Source organism: Rutidosis leptorrhynchoides, chromosome 10, assembly GCF_046630445.1.
Source record: "Rutidosis leptorrhynchoides isolate AG116_Rl617_1_P2 chromosome 10, CSIRO_AGI_Rlap_v1, whole genome shotgun sequence".
Classification (NCBI taxonomy): Eukaryota; Viridiplantae; Streptophyta; class Magnoliopsida; order Asterales; family Asteraceae; genus Rutidosis; species Rutidosis leptorrhynchoides.
The window spans coordinates 280,267,289-280,287,741 of record NC_092342.1 but is presented as its reverse complement, the minus strand read 5'-3'; the positions used below and the strand labels follow the sequence as shown (position 1 = coordinate 280,287,741).

Sequence of the window (20,453 nt, the reverse complement as noted above, 5' to 3'; positions counted from 1 at the left end):
GGTATGATATTAAATGATGATATTATTAGGATAATAGTTTAAGAATAAGAAGAAGATGAACACAGAAGGAAGGGCTAAAAGAATTTAATCCGGGAATTAACCAGAAATAAAATAGATAGAGTATTGGTTAAGGATGTTATCGGGTTAGCGGGACGTCTCGGGTTCAAACCCGGACTTGGGCATTTTTTTTAAGGAATACTCCTTTGAGGTTCGTGAATTCGAGACCAACCTTACACTTGTTCAATGATGTTATATGTATTTTTACTACAAATATACATATATATATATATATATATATATATATATATATATATATATATATATATATATATATATATATGGTGAGTTTCATTTACTCCCTTTTTAATTGCTTTTGCAATATATATTTTTGGGCTGAGAATACATGCGCTGCTTTTATAAATGCTTACGAAATAGACACAAGTACTTAAAAATACATTCTACGTTGAGTTGTACCACTGGCATACTTCCCTGTAGCTTGGTAACTACTATTTACATGGGTATTGTAAACGCGAATCCTGTTGATAGATCTATCGGGCTTGACAACCCCAACCGGGCTGGACGACCAGTATTCAACGGTTGCACAGTACTTCGTTTCGTGACTACACTTGGTACAGTGTAGTGAGATTTCATAATAAAGGGAATATGCGACGTTGATTAAATGTTAAGTATGGTTACCAAGTGCTCAACCACTTAGAATGCTTTACATACACTTGCGAGTGTATTATGTTTATGATTATGAAATCTTGTGGTCTATTGAAACTATTGATAATTGTTGTTACGATAAACCTATGAACTCACCAACCTTTTGGTTGACACTTTTAGCGTATTTATTCTCAGGTACGAATTAAGTCTTCCGCTGTGCATTTGCTCATCTTAAAGATACTATATGGAGTCGTTCATGGCATATAAAGTTTAGTACCTCGCAATGGGACCGTATGTTGAAGACTTCGTCCAGGTGGATAAGGTCGGGGTCTTTACACATATTGTTCTCCACTATGTTAAAGGCATTAGTTAACTGTTTAGTAATTATGTTTGAGTAGCAATCTTATTTGTAACTGTGTGTATATACATCCAAATAAAGTTAATACTTTATATAAGTTCACATAGTTGATAACAAACTAGCTCTACATATAGAGTCAAACTGGATGATTGATAAAATCTGGATAATTAGATCACTAAAAAACTAGCTGTATGTATACTTAAGAAAATGAAGTTAATATATTATATAGATTCTGTTTTTGTGTTATCTCAATCTCAATTTACTTAATATTGAAGTTATCTTTTTGTGATGTAATATATATAACTTCCAAAATGTGTGATAATATATAACATTTTGTATGTTTTTCTCCTAATATGTGTGATACATGTGTTGTTGTATAGATAAATTTATGGTTATAAATTTAGTTATACAACGATTCACTTGGTTGTGTAGAGGTTAAAGTATTTAGGTTGAAGTATTTAGATGAAAGTGATTACATTTGTGTCTTTATGATTATTGAATTGTGTGTTTAGGACTTTTGTATGATAGTGTAGTTCAAAATTTTTTTATCTTTCCATACACAGTAGGCTATCTGCATGCTGGTTTTTCACCCCCTCATTCGAATTCTGCTTTGTAACACATTACGGGCACCTTTTTGAAAGCAGCCTATAGCAACATCAGGAGCATCTACAGCTTACAGTTTTTGGTTTCACTGTGTCCTACCCACAAAAATATGCCAACTGCAAGTCTACAACCCGAATGCATATCAGGCTAGCCGCCGCAACGCGCGGCTGGCCACCTTCTTGTTTAGATATAAACATGATTAAAGAAAGTGTTACATTTAACCCTTTATATACTAAAAATGGTGGGAGATTGTGTCGTTTTGGACTCCTCACATTTTTCAAACGACATTGATTAACAAAGTTACAAAACAGCCCCCCAAACAATATTATACGTCACCTTTTCAGAGGTAAAAACCATAAAATTATTATTTTATTAAAAAACTTAAATAAATTCAACCCAAATTTTTAACGGGTCATATCTTCCCTCCCGCCGCGAGTTAAATTTATCCAACGTCACCGTTTAAATCAAAATAGTTTTAAAAACACAACGCAACTAACTATACGCGAAACGGACGATTTTTTTTTTAAAAACGTTAAATATTTAGAGCCATCTTTCATGCATATATATACACGTATAATAAACAACTCAAACTAACTACATCATATCGATGGTTCCGTCCCCATACCCACGTATCCAAACACACACGCAGCAATACGTATTTAATTCTGTAAACACGTAACACTATATTAAATATGAATATGCAACCCGAAAGGTCCTGCCGCATCTCTCGGGCCGATCCGTATCTAGTTTTAACTATAATTTTTTAAGCTTATAAGAAATTATAACATTAACAAATTTAATAATTCAATCAAAGGTATAAAACGTGTTTAATAAATACCTTATTATTTCAAGTGGGCAACAAAATTCTACTATGATGCTACTTATGTGCCAAGCAATGCCATGTAAACTATGTTGATAATGACACGTAACAATAAGTTTATAGCTTACACTATTATTTTTGTGTTGAAAATGATATAAAAATGAATGAGAGAAAGAGTACATTGTGCAAAAAATTGTTTGTGTAATAAAGTTTAATTTATAGGAAATAAATGGAAAAAACTAAAAACAAAATAAAAAATAAAACGACGCGGAAACATATTCAATTTCAACATCCATTTATATCACGACTTTGTTCCGAGGGTTCCAAAATCAGCGCAAACGCAATGTCAAATCGACCGTCGATTTTGAAAAACGTCAAAATCAACGTACGACATTCGGTGCTCTTAGGATGTGATAGTGTAGGGTTTATTTTGGACTTGCTCTTAGAGACCTCAACCCTAATTTAACCCTAACCATAGTTCTTCCCCTATAAATACAGAGTTTCTCCCTACACAAAAGGCACCCAATAGACCTCCATTGATATGGTCATGTCATGTGCCTTGAAATCCTTTCGGTTTTCCCGTCTCTGCGTCGCTACGACATTCTTCTCCATGATCGTCTACACGTTTAACGGACTTACGTTCTTATCACCTACTAAGGGTCGTCATATTGACTTATATGATGATGGTGGACACACATTTAACCACCATCCCAAGGTTATAAATGGATATCGGTTGAGGTTATGTACGGTATCGGATCGGAGAGTTAAATTCGAATGTCCTTCCTCACTTTTTGAACTCGGGTTTGCTGTACTTACTAAAATATGTTTGAATAGGATGTTAGTCAGTTTTTTGTTTTTGTATTTTTAATATTAGAACAATTCAGTAAATTAAAGATTTTGATGACTAATAAATAGGTTTAATGATTATTATAAAATTTTAGAAACAACTTTATTTCTATAAATTTCAACCAAAATTTAAATAAATTGATTTTTCCTAATTACAAGATATCCATATAAATACTCCAACTATATAAGTTTAATTTAGCCCATTTTAAACTAAATTTTAGCCATACATTTTAGTGCATTTTAAGTGTCTTGTTCTTTTTCTTTCTATTCTAAAACATTCTCCTTCAAGACTAATAAGGAAACATAGTATATAGATAGTATGTGAAAGATCAATTGATAAACAAAGTTAGAAGATAGGTGCGTATTACACATAGCATAGCTATTGAATTCGCAAAGACTCTCCTTTCCTTAAAACCTAATAAACTTCTTCCAAAATACGCAATAAAATAAAATCAAACAGAATAAAACGAAGAATAAATTCAAACAATATAAAAAATAATAAATAATACAGGTGAAGCTCTTTCGCTCACGCGATAAAACATGGCGCCGAAGGAAGGCGACGGGAGAAGGGAATAGGGGACGATGTCAGAGGTCGAAACGGAGGGCGACTGACTTCTTCTCATTTATGATGCATTTCTTTTTTAAACTAAATTAAATTAATTTATTAAAAGATGCATTCACATTAATCTCTTACAACCTTTCCCGTTAATCACTTTGTTTTTCACAATATTACAAGAGTTACAGTTATAACTACTTTTTGACACTGTTACACGTAGCAACTTTTTTTTTTTTTTTTTTTGAAAGGCAAGGTTAGTTGTTAGTTGTTAGACTCGAACCTGGGTCACTCTCGAATCCATGAAACATGGATACCAATGAAGCAAGGCCTCATTGGCAATCATGTTATTCATTAAAGCCGTTGAAGTTATATTTTGGTATGACTGATCCTGAACATGTAAAAACCACAAATACTGTGAAAAATCTTTCCTTCATTGTCAAGGGCAGCTGCTCGACCAAGCAACCAATTACCACCCTAAAACGTAGCCTGTGAAAAATTCAGGTTATTGAATATTTCCTTGTCAAAGTAGAACAACTTATTGCTGTCAAAGGCCAAATCGTAGCGAGAATGTACGAATTATACTTCTCATTTTGGTAGAGACATCGACACCGGATCATCCACGACTTCGTGCACACCCGTCAAAGTGACGAATACAAGGTAAGGCCTTTAAGACGCAAACTTCGGTCTTTATTCGAGGCGCATCACGACAACGCCTTCTATAACCAACTCATATAACCAACTCATAAAGATCATGGAGTCTTTTTATGAGGAAGCTCCTTTTTGTGGGCCTAATAGGGAAAGCTTGACAAAGAAGCTTGTGTCGAGAGAGAGGTGGAAAACTAAGATGTTCGGGCTTAACTTGAACCTCATAATCCATAAATCAATTTACTCCCATGATCTAAAAAATTTCCAATTTACTACTGTTATATTTATACCAAAACAAGTTTTTCTGTAAAAAAAAAAAAATGTAGACTCTAAATATCATAAACTTACTAATCTATCCTCATCCATTATTTTAACCATTTATTTATTTATTAAATACATCTTTTCAAATATCTTGAACTAGTTTTCGAACCCTCGCTTCGCGCCGGGGGTTTGGTTTTCAATGTATTTTATTGCTTTTAGTTTGTACAATTATTTCATGGCTAACGATGATGTCGTTGAAGCGCAACTCGAGTCGAACTAAAAGGTATAACCCGTGAAAGATTTAAATGTTATTTTAAATTAACAATATACGTGCATCTCCACGTTTCACTATGAAATTGTCGACTTTTAAAATTTAACTCAAAATCAACGTGTATGAAAAGTAACCCAAATGTTTAGCGTTTTTTAAAAAGCGTCCGTTTTGCGTATAGTTAGTGACATTGTGTTCCTAAAATTATTTCGAGTTTAACGATGGTGTCGGAAAAATTTAACTCGTTGCGAGCGAGAAGATGTTGCCCGTTGAATATTTGGGTGGAGTTTACTTAAGATTTTATATGAAAATGAGTATTTGACACTTTACCCCCTGGTTGGAGGGTCGATTTTAATATTCGAACAAAGTGTGGGGGCTTTTTGAAAAAAAAAGGTGGAAAAAAAAGTGAAAGGACGAAAACGCCCCTGGTTACTATTTATCATTTTTGTCTATTATATATAAACTAGTTTTCGAACCATCGCTTCGCGCCGGGGGTTCGATTTTCAATGTATTTTATTGCGTTTAGTTTGTACAATTATTTCATGGCTAACGATGATGTCGTTGAAGCGCAACTCGAGTCGAACTAAAAGGTATAACCCGTGAAAGATTTAAATGTTATTTTAAATTAACAATATACGTGCATCTCCACGTTTCACTATGAAATTGTCGACTTTTAAAATTTAACTCAAAATCAACGTGTATGAAAAGTAACCCAAATGTTTAGCGTTTTTTAAAAAGCGTCCGTTTTGCGTATAGTTAGTGACATTGTGTTCCTAAAATTATTTCGAGTTTAACGATGGTGTCGGAAAAATTTAACTCGTTGCGAGCGAGAAGATGTTGCCCGTTGAATATTTGGGTGGAGTTTACTTAAGATTTTATATGAAAATGAGTATTTGACACTTTACCCCCTGGTTGGAGGGTCGATTTTAATATTTGAACAAAGTGTGGGGGCTTTTTGAAAAAAAAAGGTGAAAAAAATGAAAGGACGAAAACGCCCCTGGTTACTATTCATCATTTTTGTCTATTATATATAAACTAGTTTTCGAACCCTCGCTTCGCGCCGGGGTTTGATTTTCAATGTATTTTATTGCGTTTAGTTTGTACAATTATTTCGTGGCTAACGATGATGTCGTTGAAGCGCAACTCGAGTCGAACTAAAAGGTATAACCCGTGAAAGATTTAAATGTTATTTTAAATTAACAATATACGTGCATCTCCACGTTTCGCTATGAAATTGTCGACTTTTAAAATTTAACTCAAACTCGACGTGTATGAAAAGTACCCCAAATATTTAGCGTTTTTTAAAAAAAGCGTCCGTTTTGCGTATAGTTAGTGACATTGTGTTCCTAAAATTATTTCGAGTTTAACGATGGTGTCGGAAAAATTTAACTCGTTGCGAGCGAGAAGATATTACCTGTTGAATATTTGGGTGGAGTTTATTTAAGTTTTTTTATGAAAATGGTTACTTGACATTCCCCCCCTGTGTGGGGGGTCAATTTGAATTTGTGAAAAAAGTGTGGGGGGCTTTATTGGTGTAATGAAATTTAGTTAAAAGCAAAAAAAAAAAAAAAAGTGAAAGGATGAAAATGCCCATAGTTACTATTCATAACTTTTGTGTATTATATAATATGGTAATTTCGAACCCTCACTTCGCGCCGGGGGGTTCGGTTTTTAATGTATTTTATTGTGTTTAGTTACGGAACCTGCGAGTGAAAAAACAACGTATATGAAAAGTACCCTAAATATTTAGCGTTTTTTAAAAAGTGTCTGTTTTGCGTATAGTTAGTGACATTGTGTTCGTAAATTATTTCGAGTTTAACGATGGTGTCGGAAAAATTTAACTCGTTGCGAGCGAGAAAATATGACTCGTTGAATATTTGAGTGGAGTTTATTTAAGATATTTTATGAAAATTTTGATTTGACACTTTAACCTCCTGTTTCGGGGGCTGATTTTAATTTTTGAACAAAGTGTGGGGGGCGTTTGTGGTATTAGTTAAAAGAAAGGAAAAATAAAAAGAAAAGGTGAAAAGACGAAAACACCTCTGGTACTATTTATCATTTTTGTCTAATAGATAGTACATTAATATAAAATAATAATATTCAAGGTAAAAGCTGAGATTTATCAAAAATAGTTTATAACTAATTGAAATCACCCAGAAAACATTTGTTTAGGGTAGAGGAGTATTATACGTATATACTAAAACTCAAAGTGAGTTTACAATTTATCTCGTCATGTTTGATCATTTTACACATTTTTGTACATTTTTATACTAACTAGTGAAATGACCCGTGGAATCACGGGTTTGTTTAAACGAAACAGTTTAATGATATGTTTTAAGTATTAAGTGAAAATAAATACTAAAGTTATTTAGTTTAATGACCCGTAGAACCAGAGAGACTAAGAAACTCGTCAGCTGAACATTTCATCAAACACCTAAAATGCATATTAAACAATCCACATCCAATCATAAGAGATAATATCGATTGTCATTTTATTTTAAAAGTGTAAATTAAAATATAAATTTAAAATTGGTTTCCTTCTGTCTAACTTTTATATCTTCTCGTACTCAATTCAAAATAATTAATTAAAATAATTAAAAATTATTTAATTTTAATAATTAAAATAATTATTAATAAGATTTAATAATAATAATTAATTAATAAGATTTAATTTTAATTCAAAATTTGTAAATTAATGAAATCACTCACCATGCTTAGATTTTTTTTTCTTTTTTATTTTTTCTTAACAAATAAATTAATTTAATAATGACATTATCATTATAGGATTTTAATAGAAACTGTAGATAGATACTAATATTACACATGATTACATTAAAGTGTGTAGCCAGAATGGTTTGTTGGTTGACCCCTTCCAAATGTTACTCGAGCTGTAGTCACTCTAATCACTTATTTTTCTGTTAAAGAATTTCAATTTTATCCCTTTCTTTTCCTAATTTCACTTTATTTCCTTTTCTTTTCACAATTTCACTTTTTATCCCATTCTTCTCCTAAACTAAATTCATTTGTTAATCCTTTTTTACTTTTCCACTCGTTTTCTTTAAGATATTTTTAATAACACCGATTGATTAAACACTGAATGATTCATAATCTGAATGATTTAAAAGTTCTGAATTGAGTTGCTAATAACAATAAGCTTTTTGATAATCATATTCATTTAAAGCCATATATTGAGGCGTTCAACGTGTGCAATCAAACTGAGTTCAAAATTTAAAAAGGCCAAGAAATCTACCCAACAATATATTATAGGCTCCATTATTTATAAAGTTTTAAAAAATTCATATTTTTGTACTAGAACCCTCCAAGTATAAATCTTCACTTACTTTTTACACACGGTTTTTGGAGATCCCACTAACTTCACTATCCTCCAATCATAAATTTATCTCTCTTTAATAACATCTTCTGATTGGTTGGAATACAAAGTGTACACTTGAAATGAGACAATTTAAAGTAGTAATGTAGACATTTGTGGTGGGACGAAGAGAAAAGTATTAATGAACTTATTCTTACATATATGAAAAATTTCGTATACAAAAAGCCTTTTTACATATTGAACATGACCCTTAAAATTAACAAGATGACCCTTTTTGAATTAACAATGTGATGATGTAAATTACCTTATTAACCTTCCGCACTAATAAAAAAACATTGTGATTGTTTGATAAGTGTTCTTCATATAAATTAAAGGGAATATTACATAAAATTTTGATGTTTGATGGGTAAGAAAATATTTCAACTCCGAATGGTGCAAAATTGAATGTTGAACCATTCACCATCATATAAGCAAAAAATAAACGTACTAAATGTTGAGTGGTTCAACATTCAACGCTGAACTATTCAATTAACAAGTAGTCAAACACACCCTTAATTTTCTGCCACCCTTTATATTAACTAAATCACATTAAAAATCAATATTATTGTACTTTTTATAATTAAATTAGATAATTTATTACTTTCGACTCAATAAGGCTTGGTAAAAGTTCGAATATGGAAAGATAATTTTTACCTCAAAGGTTTTACATCATTTATATGGTTACATATAAATATTTATTGAAGAAAAAACGATATTAAAAGTATGATAAAAGGTTCATAAATTATTATTAACATTAACATAACAAAATATCATTAATAAAAGTATAAAACCTTGATATTGAGAAAATAATAACAACGATAACAGGTGGCACCCACTAATGCCACACGTCTTATAACGATGACAGGTGACAGTTGATGCGTAATGATGATTGTACCCCTGGTTAGACGGTGTATAATGATGACATGTGTCAATTGTTGTGAAATGATAATTTTGCCTATAGTTACTGTTCATCATTTTGATTGTTGTGAAATGATAATTTTGCCTATAGTTACTGTTCATCATTTTGAAATTAGAAGGTACGATAATAATAATAACGATATTTGTTTGAAGAAAAGAAACTTTGACGACAACTCAACGTTCAACGTGCGGGTTCCTTATCTCATTTTCCTCTCTTGGAACTCTTCTAGACTAATTGATATTGATATTTTTAACACAAAAAAATAAATAAATAAATGTAAAAACGATTTTTTAAGTAATATTATTATATTTTATAAAGAAAAAAATAGAGACTGAAAACCATGGTCAAAACGGAATTGAAAAACCATGGAAGCAAAATCAGTTAAAGGAAATGAATACCAGAAACCGCCGCCAAACTGCTTTCCCTTTTTTTATATTGTCACTCATGACACCTGTATAAAATAAATACACATACGCAGTATTACATATTCAATTAAGCATATACTCATACAAATCGATCTCTAAATTAGAATCAGCAGGTTGAAATCAATCAATCAATTAATCAATGGCAGCAACAAAAGAACGAAAGATACTTGTGGCGGTTGATGAAGGCGAAGAAAGCGGTTACGCCCTATCATGGTGCTTGAAGAACGTGGTCAATCAGAATTCAAAAGACACTATTGTCCTTTTGTATGTTAAACCACCTCAAGTTGTTTATACAGCTCTTGACGGCACAGGTAGGTATCTACGACATGAATTAATTATTATTTTTAGAGATTAATTAATTATTGATTGATTTTGTAATTTTTCGATTGATGATATTTTGGATTTGTGATTGAGGTTTTCACGGTTGATTTAGGGTATTTGTTTTCGCCGGATATAGTTGCTACGATGGATAAGTACAGGAATGAGGTGGCTGAAAGTGTTATGGGGAAAGCTAAAAAATTGTGCAACGACCTTCAAGATGTACGTCACACTTGTTTTTGTGATCCATCATCTATTATTTTAATTTTTATTTTAATTAATTTACTCATGCTAATCTTAAGTTGGATAAATACGGTTAGGCCTGTTTAGCACCCTCATGTTATCGTCACATTTAGCAAATAACATTAAGTTGAATGGTTAATATTCAAAAGTCCTGAATTAAGTTGAATCCTGAATGACATTAACCTGTTTAATAATCATTTTGAACAAATAACATGAATGCTGTAAAATTTCAACTCTTAAAGGTTGAGCATTGAATCCTGAACCGTTAATTCGCATATGATAAAACTGGAAGCTAATATATACATTAGGTATGGTGAGTAAGAGTCATAAATTATGATCCTACAGTTTTAAATTACGTGTATATTTTGTTGTAGTGATTTAATTTGTGTTGAGTTGAGTTTGGTGTAGGTGAAGGTGGAAACAAGGGTGGAAGTGGGTGATGCGAGGGATGTGATCTGCAACGTGGCTGAGAAAATGGGTGTTGATATGGTGGTCTTAGGCAGTCATGGCTATGGTCTGATCAAAAGGTCAGTGCTTTGTCTATGTTTTTTTTTTTTTTAGTTTTTTATATTTTGGTAGATTATTTTATTGATGGAATATATAAAAAAAAAAATGGTTATGAATTGAAAATTGCAGGGCATTTCTTGGAAGTGTGAGCAATCACTGTGCTCAGAACATCAAGTGTCCTGTTTTGATAGTCAAGAGGCCCAAGACTTGTGCTACTACTTCCACCTCAACTTAGGAAGAAAAAAAAAAAAAACTACTTTTGATCATGTCATAGTGAGTTGCAACTTTTTTTTTTTTTTTTTTTTTTTTTTTTTTTTTTTTTTTTTCTTTTTTGATATATTGTAAATGAGCTGAAGTTTGTGTGAACTAGTTATGATATTGTTGTTTAAACATGGTTTGAGTTAATTTTGAGAACTTTGTCTAATATATGTTCACTGTCTACAAGTATATATTATATAAAAACTATGTAAATCAGTGCAATTTATTTTATACGGAGTAGTAATTAAATGCCAGCCCTGTTGTCGACACCATTTGTTGACCCATTCGTAGTCAGTCCTGTTGTCGACACCGGATGCAACTGTAGTTCCGGTAGGCTCATTAACTAAACGCAACACATTGAGGCCCGCAAATGGTTCCTGCTTCCTTTGTTGCCTCTCGTTGCTTGTTATTAGAATAAACATGAACAGCGATCACAACATCGGTCACCTAGGTCGATAGAAACGCTTAAGCAACTTCTTGCATCCTCTTGAGACCAAAAATAGAAGTCCCTTCAATAATTTTGATTTACAACGATTGTTATATCTCAGAAGAACCTAACAACACCATCTTTGAAGAGCAAACCGGCTTGAGAAAAATATTCTGGTAAAGCACAAAGCTCCACCTACACCGGACGGTGATTTCTCAGTTAGCCAAAAACGTAAAACACCTAGAAAACGAACTAAAGTGAGGTTTAGGCTAGAATTGGAATTGAGCTCTCCGGACCACCGGCTAAAAAACCAATGGCCGGAAGCAAAGGTTAACCAAAAAAGAACTTATGTAATCTATTTATGGAAACAATCACTAACGTCACAGGAGCCTTGGCGTGAGTGGTATGGGGTGAGATATAACTTGGGGTACTGCCAATTACTAACCCAGGTTCGATTCTCATTCCAAGCGGAAGTTTCCAACCTTTGATGATATTGTCAACATCAATGCGGTTTGGGAAGGTCTCGGGGTTTTTCCCAAGCTTCGATGAACTGCCAAGATCATCGCAAATTGGGTTTCCTCCTAACGTGCCTAACGTGTGTGTGAGTTACATATGATCGCGAAGGTGGTTAAGTCCCCTCGAGTGATGCCGATTTTGTCGTTCGAAAAAAAAAAACAATCAATATCACCAACGCATTTCATGATTTCATTACGTGCCATGGGCATCAAATATTGGTGTTTTATATCACGTACCATAGTCTTTAAAGTTATTTTGCATCCAAAGTTCGGCTGATCAAGAATCAAACACCAATAAAGCTCCTCGTATCTCAAAGTTCGCACAAATTTCATCACCACGCAGTATTAAACCATCTTCACCTTTGCTGAAACCCTGTTTTTGTTTTTCTTCTTTTGTGAAAAAAAAACGAATTTCAGGTATTTGTTTATAATGGAATCATCAACATCTGCAATAATAACACCAGAAGATGTACTGGAATCGTTAATGAATGACGGCACCATTGACGCCTTGCGATTATGAATCATCAATCACCTCAAAGCCAATGTATCATCTTCTATTCCTTTTTTATATTACTGTTATCAACTTTTCATCATATAAATTTGCTTGATTTATCCTTCCTCCAAAAATATTTGTAAACATTAGTGATTGTACAACTGTGTAGATGTACGAGGGCATGCGATAATTTAGTACTAGTCATATGTGTGTTATATTTTATTACTGTATATGCCAATGTTTAAAAAAATGTAGCTTTAGACCTTTTTATACTGGAATACTACGGGTAGTCTTTGTGTATTTTTTTTTTTTTTTTTTTTAACAAAAGTTATAATTTGGAATGTACTTAGTTTATGTGTGTTCATGATAAGAGGTTCTTTTCGTTTTGTATCTATTTATGCGGGTGTTCAATTATATATGTATTCTATATTGGTGTTCTTTTGTATAGGAAGATTTAAAAAGTAAGACTATCAAAATGTTAGAGCAGAGTAAGGTTCTCAACACACCGGGGGCAGAGAAACAAACTAAAAGGGAACTGTTTGATGCACTTCGGCACGAACTTGAGTAAGTGTATTTAGCGAATTGTTATGTAACTGATCCAATTGTGTGCGCATCAAAGTTTTTTCAATTATTATATTCCCTAGTAGACTTGATGTAGTGTAAGTAACCTAGAGCTGGTAAAATGGGCTGGTTTGACAAAAATAACACTTCACTTCAAAAATGTAAAATCTGCTGTTATATATGCATTTGGGGTGTCAAGTATGATTATACAATACAAATGATATCGTTTTAATATAGTTTTAATTTAAATATTAATAAAATGTTTAAGGTGTTTTTTGGCATTAAATTACACTTTAGTAGCCTTTCGTCGGCCAGAATGAAGTCACTATCAAAGAGCTCGCCCTAATGAAGTACCCAACGTGAGTTACTTTTGATCTCTTAATATGTTCCTTACCCGAATTATAAAATTTAGTACCCAAATGACACAATAGAGAGAGAACATTTCATATCATTTGAAATTATATTAATAGCATTCTTTTGATATAATGCAGAACCCCTGTACTTGAAAAAGCATCTAAGTCAGTTTGGGAGTTGATTTTAGACACTCATGGATTAGGAAGAGAGATAAATGAAACAGTTGAAAAAGTGTTTTGCCGGCTAAGTGGTATAGAACCGCCATTGTTTTCTTTCAACGATGAATTGCAGTCAGAAAAAGGAAAAGAAAAAGAAAATCAGAATGAAACGGATATTGTGGATTCTGCGTCAAAGAAAAGGAAATTGGAGGAGACAATGAATATGAAAGACACTGTAGATTGTAAGATTGTAATTCTGTGAATGACTGTACAAAGAATGATACGTGCCCTCTATATACTGCTAGGTTGCCTATCACAGCTCACTAACTAGCCTATAAATCAGGCAATATGATCTTTGCTATACATATGAGAGTTGATTGCATAAACTTGCTATACATAAGATGATCTAAATATAGACAATATATGGTAGACTTTATATGTCGGCTAATACAGCCCCTCAGTTTGAGCGGGAGGGCAAACGGACGTTCAAACTGGCGCGGAATTCTTCAAACAGTACCCGAGGTAAACCCTTAGTAAAGATGTCGGCAATCTGAAACCGTGTAGGAATGTGAAGTACACGAATTTGTCCGCGTGCCACTTTTTCACGAACAAAGTGAATATCCATTTCAATGTGCTTTGTGCGTTGGTGCTGCACGGGGTTACCGGAAAGAAAGATAGCACTGACGTTATCACAAAAAACAATGGTTGCCTTGGAGATAGGACAATGAAGCTCCAGCAGGACATTACGAAGCCAACAGGATTCGGACACAACATTAGCGACACCCCGATATTCAGCCTCGGCACTTGATCGGGAAACAGTAGGTTGACGTTTAGCAGACCATGAGACAAGGTTACCACCTAAAAATACACAATAACCGGACGTGGAGCGTCGCGTATCGGGACAACCGCCCCAATCGGCGTCAGTATAAGAAACTAACGAGGATAGCGAGCTTCTAGTCAACTGAAGACCATGCGATATAATGCCATGTATATACCGTATTATCCGACGCAATGCTTGCATGTGACACTCTTTCGGATCGTGCATGTGAAGACAGATTTGTTGAACGGCATAAGAGATATCAGGTCGCGTGAATGTTAAATACTGGAGTGCACCAGCCAAGCTTCGAAATTCTGTAGGATCGGAGTATGACGGACCATTTGTTGAACTCATTTTACCATTCGTATCAACCGGCGTTTTCACAGCTTTGGAGTTTGTCATACCGGCACGACTAATAATATCTTCAGCATACTTTTCTTGACTGAGAAAAAGTCCTTGCTCATTTCGGGTGACTGAGATTCCCAAAAAATAGCTTAGTGATCCTAAGTCTTTCATGGAAAATTCATTAGCAAAAAGAGTCATGAGGTTGGTACGTAGTAATTTCGAAGAGGTAACCAATATGATATCATCAACGTATAGTAACAAGTAAGCGGTATCTTGTCCACGTGTGTAGACAAATAGAGAATGATCCGAGTGACTATGAGTAAAGCCAATCGAGGATGCAAAGGTGGCAAAGCGTTGGTACCATGAGCGAGGCGCTTGTTTCAAGCCATATAAAGATCGTTTTAACAAGCACACGTGATCTGGTTTGGAATTATCTCAAAAACCGTATGGTTGATGCATATAGACTGTTTCGTTGAGAGAGCCATGAAGAAAAGCGTTTTTAACGTCAAGCTGATTAATGTTCCATGATTTAGATAGTGCAATCGACAATACAAGTCATATAGTAGCCGGTTTGACCACCGGACTAAAAGTTTCATTACAATCAATACCAACAGTTTGTGAACGCCCATCACCAACTAAGCGAGCTTTGTACCTTTCAAGTGAGCCATCCGATTTTATTTTATGTCGGAAAATCCACATACTACGAATAACATGCATATCAGGTGACCGCGGGACAAGTACCCAAGTATTATTATCCATTAAGGCGTTGTATTCATCGGTCATGGCCATGTTCCAATTTTGGTCGGAAAGGGCATCTTTGGGTGAGCGAGGAAGAGGAGAGATAGTAGTGATGGATGAGAGATTGAACGGGACTTTAGGTTTATAGATACCGGACATGCTACGAGTGGTGATAGTGCAGGTGGGAGGTAGCATACTAGGACTAGAATTAGTTGAAGATTCAAGAGAACTAGGAGACTGAGATGAAGATTGAGTAGTATTAGGTGTAGTCGAAGTTGGGGAATTAAGTTGAACAGAAGCATGCGATATTGGAGAATGGGATGGTAATGGGCTTGTAGTGGATATGGGCTGAGAAGATATATTTTGTGGAGAAGTGGGCTCGTGAGAGTCACTGTTGGTGGAAATAATTTGTATTGGATTTAAAGTAGGAGTTGGGGTTGTTTGAATATTGGTGGTTGAATTTTGTGGTTCAAGAGTAGTAGACTGAGATGTAAGGAAAAAAGATGAATTGATAGTATCAGTTAATAAGTGATATTTTTCTGAATTCGTGTGTTGTTTAGTAGCAAAGGGAAATTGAGTTTCATCGAATACAACGTGTCGAGATATGATAAATTTATTAGAAGATAAATCATAACATTTGTAACCGCGGTGATTCGGAGGATAACCGAGGAATACACATGGGATAGAGCGGGGTTGTAATTTATTGATGGTGTGTGAGGGTAATAGAGGATAGCATAAGCACCCGAATGTGCGTAAGTGAGAGTAAGATGGGATGCGTTTGTAGAGACATTGAGTTGGAGAGCGAAAGTTTAGTGTTTTAGTTGGGAGTGTGTTTAATAGATATGTGGCCATTTGAAGTGCGTGAGGCCAAAAAGAGAGAGGAAGAGATGCATGGGAGAGAATGGTGCGCATAATGTTGTTTATAGCACGTATTTTTCTTTCGGATTTTCCATTTTGGGGAGAAGAATATGGACATGAAAAACGAAATTGCATTCCATTTTTATCACAGAATTGATGGAAATTTTTATTATTGTATTCGGTTCCATTGTCACATTGGAAGGTTTTGATAGGTTTATCGAATTGAGTTTTGATATATGTACTGAACTTGATAAATGTATAAAAAACATCAGATTTGTTAGCAATCGGATATGTCCATAAGAAATTTGTATGATTATCTAAGAAAAGAATATAATATCGATATCCAGCGGTACTTGGGACCTGAGATGTCCATAAGTCACTATGGATTATGTCAAAGGGTGCTACAGTAGTAGATAAAGAAGAAACAAATGGCAATTTTATTTGTTTTCCAAACGCACACGATTGACAAACAGAATGTAAAGATTGTTTATTACAAGAAATAAACTGTTTATTACTAAGAGAACGTATTATTTCATCGCCTGGATGTCCAAGACGGTGATGCCAAATGTTGGGAGATAAAGCAGCAAACATAGCAGGTTTGGATAGATGTCTCAGCAATGAGTTGGTAATAGGATAAAGATCGCCCGTACTGTTACATCTGAGAACTGGTGTGCCCTGCGGAAAATCCTTCACAGTAAAACCAAAAGGATCAAATTCGAGGGAAATATTATTGTCAGTGGATAAACGGCGTACAGAAATAAGGTTTTTAATAAGGTTAGGAGAGTGAAGAATATTTTTTAAATAGAGAGGACGGGAAAGATTGGATAAGGTAGAGTGACCGAAACCCTGAATAGGAATACCATGGCCATTTCCAACAATAATATTTTTACAATGCCTTAAGGGATAATAAGACTCGAGATTACCTGAATCGGTGGTCATGTGAGACGTAGCACCAGTGTCCATGTACCACGTGTCATCGGGAGGATTAAGCGTCATTGTATGCATAGCACTGTCAATATCAGTTGGACTGTAACCTGATGCCACTGATCCACTAGATTAATGGGCCTGTGCAGGCCTTGGGCCCAAAATACCAGATTGAAGCGAATTATTATTACTGCTGTTGGGCCGAGTCCAATTAATTGTGGGATAAGGACAAGGTGTGTTAGTCCATTGAGTGGCCCAATTTGGATTAGCCTGTGAGGAATAAAACCATGGGGGATAGCCATTCCAGTGCTGCGAAGGTGTTTGTGGGTATGAACTCTGACCACGTCCCCGATTGTTTCTACCTCGAGAATTGTTCCCACGACCTCGTGACCGATTATTGTCGTAACGGAATTGCTGATTGGTCGGCGGAGTAGACGAATTTGATCGATCAGTGGTGGTAGCGTCACTGTTCATCGTTGATTTATTCGGAGCAATAGAGAGGAGAGCAGCATCGGTATGTGATGAATTATTAATTGCTTGTTTCTTTTTGCGAGTCTCTTCCAAAATTAATTTAGATCTAGCATCATAGAATGTGGGAAGCTTATCCATTTGGGTGAAATAGGTACCCACCGTATCGAAGTTGTCGTTGAGTCCGGCAATCAATTGAAGAACCATACGATCGTCGCTGACTTTGTCTCCAACATTTCGAAGTTGATCGGCCAATACTTTGATTTCTTGACAGTATGCAGCGCAATCTGGGAACTCATCAAGACGGATGGTGTTGAATTGGCGTTGTAGGTAAAGGGCACGAGTGTTTTTGTTGTCTTGGAAGATATTTTGCAATCGATTCCAAGCGTGTTCAGCAATAGATTCGTCTTCAATAATTTGATTCATTAGATCAGTTGAGATAGTTGCATAGATCCACTGAAGAACAAGTGCATCTAAACGATCCCATAGTGGAGGTTTAGTGGTGTCCGTGGTGATAGAAGAGGATGAATTATCAGGTTTGGGGATGATGTGATCAATAACATCATAAGCCCTGCAGTGCAGTTTGAAAAGGTGAGACCAAGAATTATATTGTGAATTGTTGATTTCAAGAGTGATAGGGATAAGATTCTTTATGTTTGAGATTGACAGTGCAGGATGAAATTTTTCATTCATGATGAATGTTTCGTGTTAGCAGGGAGAATTGTGCAGGAAAAAAAAGAAATGCTGCGGCAGTAGGGTTTTAGGAGAGAAGGGTATACTGGCCTGATACCATGTAAGATTGTAATTCTGTGAATGACTGTACAAAGAATGATACGTGCCCTCTATATACTGCTAGGTTGCCTATCACAGCTCACTAACTAGCCTAGAAATCAGGCAATATGATCTTTGCTATACATATGAGAGTTGACTGCATAAACTTGCTATACATAAGATGATCTAAATATAGACAATATATGGTAGACTTTATATGTCGGCTAATATAGATGAAGTAGCAACCTGATCGATAATGTTCTTCTAGGCATCAAATATATGAAATGGAGGCAAGTGTCACCAACTGATACAGTCTTTATCTTATGTTTTGTTTTATAAAAGAAATATGCAAAATATGTATTTCTTTGTTGTATGTGTTGACTTGTTAAATTAGGTTTTGTTTTGACGTCGTGTAGACTTAGCTACATTGAAGTGTCGTGATGAGCATCTAGCATGTAGAGATGAGTTGTTGATTTACTCATATATATGTAGAGCCAGAGGTGGCATGATGAGTGGGTCTGGAGGGTTGTTTAATGGGTCAAAGCAGTATCGGGTTGAAACATGTCCTTTTCTTTCAGTACCGATCGAAACGGGTCAGGCCGGGTTGAGTTGTCCTTCAATGTTTTTGTCCATTTTGTGAGTTTTGATTGATTTAACGTTATGCCTTATGATAAAAAAAATGTGGTATTGCTAGAATATTTTGTAGGAAAAATATATACGAAACTGAAACACTTGTATATATTATCACAAACGTAATAATCATATTGCTAATTAATCAAACTAAGAGAAAGTTGAAACGATCTAACCGATATTAGGTTGAACCGGGCTTGTGTTTGACACAATTCCCTTAAACATATTCGACGTCTGTTCCCATGGTACACCGGTCCGAAGCAGCGTACTGCCGGACTTGACCACTTGCTTGAAAGGTAACCGGAACGGGGAGACTTTGTTGCGGCTGAGAGGAAACTCTAATCATATAAGAATGCTTATATGATTTTTTGGTGTGTGTTTCTTCAAAGCCTAAGGCCTTTATTTATAGTGGAGACTATAGCCTTAGGTTTGTTCCCACAATCGATGTGGGGCAAAATACCAAAACTTCTAGATTTTGTACCAAACTAGCAACTTTGAGATTCGATATCTCATTCACCTTTAATCCGTTTTGGATACTCTTTAACTCATTTTAAAGCCCTCGTCAAGGACTAAAAAACTCACTAAATAGTTACTATTATATGTCACTCAAACATATAATTATTTGTGTCCAAAGTTTGGTGAAAACACACGTTTTTATCAAGTTTTTCCAACATACTTTTCTAAATTTCTATATACAATAGCTTATGACGTTGTATGCATTATAATTTGGTTTTGAACAACTTTCATTCTATTTCGCACTTTGCTTGTTTTCATATTTAACTTTTTTAAGAACGGCAAATTCACGCACTCTATATAATTTTACACGAATATGTCATAAACAGGACTCGAACCCATGACCTCAAGGTCAGAGAGGCTCCCCGATACTGTTAGGCCAAAGACACTTTGGCATTTTTATATTTAACTTGTTGGAGATAAAACACAACCCAAAAGTGCATTGGTCGAAAATGCCACTTATACCTCTAAGCATATTGTTTTGGATTGCTCAAAATTCTTGCCCACAATTTTGAAAATTGTTAGCACAAATGCTTGTTCTTGTTTATGTGCAATACTTGAAAATTAAATGCCTTTCTAACATCTTCGAATCACATAGTTGACACTTCATTTTCTATAGAACCAATTGGAGTGCAATACTTGGCCATTATACTGACGTACTTCACCTTCATTTTCTTTTAAAAATGGAATTTAGCATGTTTTTTTTATTTAATATTGTGGCAGTGGCTGAATACGCTAATTACTGTAATGAATTCTTGGTTTTGGTGTATCTACTATATGTTTATTACCCAAATTGAGCTAGAATATTACTCCATACTAAC

General features: G+C 34.6%; 2 protein-coding genes across 2 annotated transcripts; one reads left to right on the top strand and one right to left on the bottom strand.

Annotated features, from left to right (window-relative positions):
* The first annotated feature begins 9,642 nt into the window (after nucleotides 1-9,642).
* LOC139873089 (universal stress protein PHOS34-like) lies at nucleotides 9,643-11,241 on the top strand. Its single transcript, XM_071861025.1, has 4 exons — nucleotides 9,643-10,045; nucleotides 10,168-10,274; nucleotides 10,704-10,822; nucleotides 10,932-11,241. The coding sequence occupies exons 1-4, from the start codon at nucleotides 9,874-9,876 to the stop codon at nucleotides 11,035-11,037; spliced, it is 504 nt and encodes a 167-aa protein (XP_071717126.1). The 5' UTR covers nucleotides 9,643-9,873; the 3' UTR covers nucleotides 11,038-11,241.
* A 6,141-nt stretch (nucleotides 11,242-17,382) lies between these two features.
* Nucleotides 17,383-18,411, bottom strand: LOC139871083 (uncharacterized). The gene has a single exon (XM_071858822.1). The coding sequence runs from the start codon at nucleotides 18,409-18,411 to the stop codon at nucleotides 17,383-17,385; it is 1,029 nt and encodes a 342-aa protein (XP_071714923.1).
* Between the last annotated feature and the right edge of the window lie 2,042 nt (nucleotides 18,412-20,453).